Source organism: Ptychodera flava (assembly GCF_041260155.1).
Source record: "Ptychodera flava strain L36383 chromosome 23 unlocalized genomic scaffold, AS_Pfla_20210202 Scaffold_23__1_contigs__length_28996876_pilon, whole genome shotgun sequence".
NCBI classification, from domain to species: Eukaryota; Metazoa; Hemichordata; class Enteropneusta; family Ptychoderidae; genus Ptychodera; species Ptychodera flava.
The window spans coordinates 20381442-20388432 of NW_027248277.1; the positions used below are offsets into that span (position 1 = coordinate 20381442).

Here is a 6991-nt window from a genome sequence, read left to right on the forward strand (position 1 = left end):
GTGGTGGTGGGGTGGTTGTTTCCACTTACAGACAATCAATGATCAACAAAACTGAAATTTTGGCAAACCATAAGTCATTCATGGATAACTTTAATATTTCAACGGATGATGACCATCATAAGTTGCCTAGCTTATACTGGATACCAAAACTCCACAAAACACCTTACAAAGCTAGGTTTATTGCAGGGATCTTCAAAATGTTCAACAACAGAGTTATCGAAAATACTGACATCTGTTCTTTGTACCGTTAAACGTGGACTTCAGGCATACTGTGATGTTGTCTTTTCTCGAAGTGGTATAAATCAAATGTGGATATTAAAAAAATCGAAGGAACTCTTTGATAATTTGAAATCAAGATGTGTTTCAAAAATAACATCAATTAAAACTTTCGATTTTTTCCACATTGTATACCACAATACCACATGGTAAATTGAAAGAACGCTTGAAAAACATCATAAACCAAGCATTTTTCTACAAAAACTCTTCACGCCGTTACAAATATGTGGTATTAGGGTATAATTCTACATATTTTGTTAAAAATACTACTAATGCTAGAGTTTTTTATACCGTGAAAGACATTATCAGTATGCTTGATTTCCTCATTGACAACATATTTGTTGAATTTTGAGGACACATTTTCCAACAGTGTATAGGAATTCCTACGGGTACTAACTGTGCTCCCTTACTTGCCGACTTATTTCTGTACCCTTACGAGGCAGAATTTATCCAGAACTTAATCAAACAGAAAAATGTCTCTGTAGCTAGAACTTTCAACTTTACATTTAGATACATAGACGATGTTATTTCAATGAACAACTTCAATTCAGTAAATATCTCGCTATGATTTATCCTCCAAAATTGGAGATTAAAGAAACTACAGAAACGGCCTCTTCTGCTTCACATCTTGAAATTTTCCTTGAATTTGACTCTAATGGTCACCTTGCTACTAGGCTATATGACAAGAGAGATGATTTCAACTTTAGTATTATCAATTTCCTACACCTCATCAGTAATATTCCGCTCTCACCAGCTAATGGGTATACATTTCCCAGCTTATTCGATATGCAAGAGCATGCAAGTTCATATGGTTATTTTGTAGAGAGACATAGCCATCTCTCTTACAAACTGTTAAATCAAGGCTACGCCAGAGAAAGACTTCTCTCTACATTCAAAAGCTTTTTTGGCAGGTATCATATTTACTCAAAAAAATTCACTTTTTACTCGTATTCCTAGACTTTATAACATTTTTTATCACACTCGTCCAATTTTTTATCTTTCAACTTCAAGATATAAAAGACATGCTAACAGAGCTCGTTTTTTATTTTATTCGGTGTGCATGCTCTGCGATGGTTGATTTTGTAGATGTTATTTTGTTCTAACATTTATTTTTTGTGTGTATTTTTTTTATTTTACTAAAACCCTCCTGTTATTGAGGATGGTACTTTCTTTTTCAAACTATACGGTATATGTGTTTAAGTTTTGAATAATTAAATTGATATATGAATGTATGTGTGAATGTATATTTATTGCTCTGTCTATCTGTCAGTCTGTCTGTCGTTCTATCTTATTACCTACCATTATACCACTCCAGGTCATGTGACCTATTGTTCTTGCCATCCATTTATGCCTGAAAACATGACTGACACCTATTGTTCTTATGCAAAATAAGTAATCAGTCATACTTGTATTCATATGTAAATAAGTAATCACCACACTTTTATGAAAGAAAATCATTATCATATCAATAAAAGTGTAGTGATTACTTATTTAAATATGAAAAAAGTATGACTGATTACTAATTTGCAAGAGAACAATAGGTCAAGTCGAGATGTCTAAAGCATCCACACACATTCAATAACAAAATGAAGACAATTTGTTCAACTGATATGTTATAGCATCACATTTTATAATTCAATTTTAACTTCTTTGGACCATGCTCAATGTAAGCAACATGATTTGTTGATGAAGACTGTCCATTTTTAGATTCGGCGTCTTCTTGGGTTGGACCAATCTTGTCTGTTTTGTTACATTGTTTTGTCGTAACTTGAGAAACTGGTTTACTTACAGATTCCTCGTATTTAACACTAGTAGATGGAGGTGGTAGTAATATATTCGACACATGCTTTTGTTTTGCAGTAGACATACATTTGAGGCGCGTAAACCGTCATCTGATCTGTGACCTGTTTGTTCTTTGATAAGCTGCTCAACGAATCCCTGATGGTACGGAGATGTTGCCGCATTCACCTGAAATTATCAAACACAAAACCTATGTCACGAATAGCATGGAAATAAGTACAGCCTTTTTGGAACGTTTGTGGAATAGTCGAAAGAAATTCTGTGATACTGCCGCACACACAACAAATTGTTATGGTCAATGAATTTAATTTTATAACTTTACAGAATTCGTTTTGTGTATAAATATTTTAGTAAAAGAATAAATTACCTTGCCAGAATATCCAGTGTGCTGGCAGTCTGGCCAAGCCATCTTGCACATTTGCTTTGTGCAGGAGAACTTGATTATCCCTTGGCAAGGTTCATTGACAGTACAATCCCGTCCGGTGTTATCATTGCCAAGTACTTTTTTATAAGTTTAAGTACACATCGTGGATTTTATGCGCTCCGTAGTAGCGGCTGCTCTTATAGGGCAGTTTGCCCGTGTAAAATCCACTTTGGTTGTTTTGACATGGCCGTCCATGGAACTCTAGGAAGTCTCTTGGGTCATCAGATCAGACAAGTTGACAAGGTTCATCTCGACCGGTCGAAAACACGAAAATGGTATTGAAAGCCTGATGCATCCACGAGGCAATCGCATGCATCTACAGATTGAATTCCTTCTCGCTAGCCAATAGCCAACAAGATAGAGTAGGGCAAGCCATTTTATTTAACCAATCAGACTAAAACAGTTTCCTTCTACACAGGTGCATTATACCACTCTGTAGCCCTTATTCAAATGCAGATTTGCAGTTGACCAGAGCCCTTGTCCTACTTGTCTGGGTCATTCTCCCAAACTCGCATGCCAGGTGCATAATGACCTCTGTGAACCTTTCGACGTACAATGGGTCACTCCATTCCATTGTGGGTATTCATAACAAAAGTAGACGATTTATTGACAGTAATTTTCAAATTTAGAGAAGATTGGCCCGTTTTTCGTGGTATAAGTCGTTAATCGCACCTCGTAGGTGAGCTGTTACAGTTGTAATCACCACACTTATGGTCAGGAACTTGTAAACATCACTCGGCCTTCGGTCTCGTGATGATTACAACTGTGACAGCACACCTACTCGTGCAATTAACTATACTAACAACATGCTTACCTAGCAAAATTTATCAATACATTCTTTCTGGAATTTACTGAAGAGGCCAACAGAAGTGCTTGCAAGATCAGACACGCCTTTGCAACAGGAATATGGGACTGCATCAAGAGAAGGCAATGCCGCCTGTTACCTTATAAAATATTTGCTTTATGCAAAATTAGCGTACGGATAAATTTAAGCCGTTACAGTGTGTGCCAGTGAAAGGAGGTTTTATGATGTATGAGGGCACTTGGAAAGGATATTAACGGTTGATAGGAGTATGTACATTTTTAGACTGATCGCTCATATTTTTCACCATTCAAAAAATTGAAATGACATTCATGTACTTAGGTAGGATTCTAATTTTAAGTTACCCATATTAAAATATCAATCAACATTACCACTAGCATGAAATATTCCTTGCAAATCTTTAAGTATTTTTACCGGGCATCATACGCAAAAATGTGCAACGAAGCGTTTGTCATCGGGGATTCCAGCCAAATCATGCAATTGAACCGATTACCGTTGCTATCCACAATTAAGTTCGCATATTAAAATGGAAAAGCTGTCGCATTCATGCTAGGCCATCGAATGTAATGACATTTTGATAAAAAGACACCTATATTTTCTCTGAGAGAGAGAGCCACTACCCATCTAAAGTTTTTGTCATCGGGGATTCCAGCCAAATCATACAATTGAATGGGTTACCGTAGCTAGCCACCATTAAGTTTGCATATTAAAATGGAAAAGCTGTCGCATTCATGCTACGCCATTAAATTTAATGACATTTTGATAAAAAGACACCTATATTTTCTCTGAGAGACCAAGCTGCCGCCTATTGTTATCTTCTTACATTAAACACCAGATGACTGTACACCACCATCACAAAGAGTTACGACAGCCACTTCAATAGCTGTTGTGATGTCATTTTGTCGCGGTCGATAATCACACTTCAGCAGAGCCATTTCAATTGTTCTTCATACACCATGTTGTTGAGGTCGGCGACGTCTGACTGCAATTCATGGCAAAATTCACCTTCTTGATCTTTCTGGCAATTGACATTCGCAGCGTTCTGTACGGATCTGAGTTTTGCAAGATCAGCTTCGAAGTCGCCATCATAGTTCGCAACCCTTCTCCAGAAAGTATCGTTGAAAAAGTTGTACAAGCGTATATCTGTAGGTGACAACTCTGTTATAATATCTCGCATTTGATTGGTGATCGGTGGTTGATACTTAGTGTGCACTTTGCAAGAATGATAGATAATATCCTCAAAGTTCCAACACATTGTCTTTTTAAGTAAAACCAGCGACTCGTCGAAATACTCCAAAAGCATGACAAGGTCGAGCTCGCCGTTCAGTCTCTGTAACGCAGCAAAGTGAAGATGTCTTGTTTGCATAAATATCAAGACCAAAGCGGGTGGAGAAGGTGTTTGTCCTATGTAGTAATGATTTGTCAACTTTGGCATCCTGCATTAGGTTACTGAGATATCGCGCGAAAGGGTCTGGCGACATTGCCAGGTTCATGTCTCTCCTCTGGTAATAAAACCGTGATTTCAGGTGTGTATATGGCGATCGCACAATTGTGAAATACTTAGCATTTGGAATGATACGTTCAAGTGACAGGCGATCGTATTTTTCAATATGCAAACAAAGATAATCATATCCTGGAAAATCGCTACAATTGTAGTATAAAATCCCGAGACGATGATTCTTCCTGTCAGCGTTATAAGATTATCTTCAATGGTTAATTTCTTCAAGGCTGCCACAAGCTTATTCTTCATACCAAAACGAAGCAACAACGAAGACACTGTGCTTCCACCTGTCTTTTCCGTTTTATGAAGACGAATTTTGTCAACGGTTTGCAAGATCGAGGCGATGAGGTTACATAACCATGAGAAGACTTGCTGTACGATTGTCCCTTGCCATTTATGGTTGTGTCTGTGTGTTTTTCTGTTAGTTGGTCGGGCTAAAACAATGGAAAGGACAGAATTCAATAAATTCTGAGTATGTCAGGAAATGTTATCAACAAATGTAATATTTGGCATCATCGACGTAAATGTAGCTCAGCGAGAGAAAGTGACACAATCTCTTAGAAATAATTGTAACAGACTCAACTAAGGTAGACTGCCTCTCGAGGATAGATATTCGGACTCTCAAACTTTTACAGTAAACATTTTGGCTACCTTTTGTAGTGGCTCATCTTGAAGTGGGTAAATTATGCGCTCACCAAAACAGGCATTTTCCTTCAAAGAGTATGCCTTACAAGTTCGTTAGAGAAAAGTTTGAGCAAATGTTTTAATTCTTTCGTTTGCGTGACGCTAACTATGTTTATGTGACACACACAACTAACACGATAAGAACTAATTTGGGATAATTGGATTTTCATATTTTTCTAATTTCTCAAAAAATTTAGGTGTTATATGGCTGAATGTTGCGATATTAAAAATTATTCATAAAAACAAGTGTGTGATTTAAAAAGAAAAGCAGATGAGCCTTACAGATTAAAACGACCTCACTTCACCATCCAATTATCCGAAATTGGTTCCAATCGTGTTAACTATTAATGTAATGGTTTGGCAAATTGAGTCTTGATCTCTTTGGAGGACTCGATATAAAACTAAGACTCATCGACTTCAATACAAAAATAAAAAAACACAAACAAATCAGAAACAACTTACAAAATGTTTATCTGTGAAATTCTTGTACGGTAATTCCAATAAAAAGCTGACATAAAACACACCTACCAACGACGAAAATTAACATTTTGGTTCTGCTACAGCGGAATGTAACTGTAATACAATCACAAACATTGAACATCAGAGAAACGATATGACTTGGATCAACTATGAATGTATGTAACTGCTGTTGTTGTTATCATGCAATTCTTACGGAAACCTTAAACATTTCCACTCGAATTCCAGTCACCATAACTGATAATGATAGAATTGCAACTTGCAGTAAATATCAGCAACTGTTTCTAGCTGTATATTGATACCGACATGAAACATTCACCAAAATAAATTGAATCTCGGTGATTTTGTTAAGCAAGACTGTAACTTTCCTGCATTTAGGGTACTAAATTATCCGATAAAATCTTGGAGAAGCAATTGATATCACTATTTTTGCGACTGTCTTGTGAAATGGAATAGTTAAATGTGTAAAAGTTGTTATCAAGATGGCAAAACCGTATATCTTACCATTCGAACGGGTTGTCATCATGGTCGTTACTTATGAGCGTTGCTTTTTTAAATGCGAATCTGCAAAGACTGTTGTAGCTCCGTAGACTCCATATACTATACAGATAGCTTTCATAGCTGACAACGGGCACACTGAATTACTTCACCCATTTATTGTCAAAAGAGATATAGTCACTATGGATATCACCATTGTCTGCAAATGTAACAGCTTGCGAAAAATAAGACACTCAAGCCTTTCACTTGATATGGATTTAACGAACATTTGGCATTTTCCTCTTAAATCAACAACTTTAATAACAGTGCAGTGGGTGTCGATATCTGTTGTAGTGTATAGACAGTCTTTGCTGACCAGATAAATATCTGTAGGTGATATTAGCGGCATTTAGTGCACAATCTGTCACATAAAAAAGCGTTTGTGAACATTAGGATCTCTCAGTTAAGAGTCAGAAATACAACACTGTACTTTTGACGATTTGATGGCCTAGTGTTAGAGGGGCGTATT

At 36.7% G+C, this 6991-nt stretch overlaps 1 protein-coding gene across 1 annotated transcript; it reads right to left on the minus strand.

Annotated features, from left to right (window-relative positions):
• Positions 1-4245: 4245 nt before the first annotated feature.
• Positions 4246-4758, minus strand: LOC139123831 (galactosylceramide sulfotransferase-like). Its single transcript, XM_070689981.1, has one exon. The coding sequence runs from the start codon at positions 4756-4758 to the stop codon at positions 4246-4248; it is 513 nt and encodes a 170-aa protein (XP_070546082.1).
• Between the last annotated feature and the right edge of the window lie 2233 nt (positions 4759-6991).

Excerpts from the sequence above, each read along its gene's own strand:
- LOC139123831 (XM_070689981.1), bottom strand. The coding sequence starts at position 4,758 with ATGCCAAAGTTGACAAATCATTACTACATAGGACAAACACCTTCTCCA.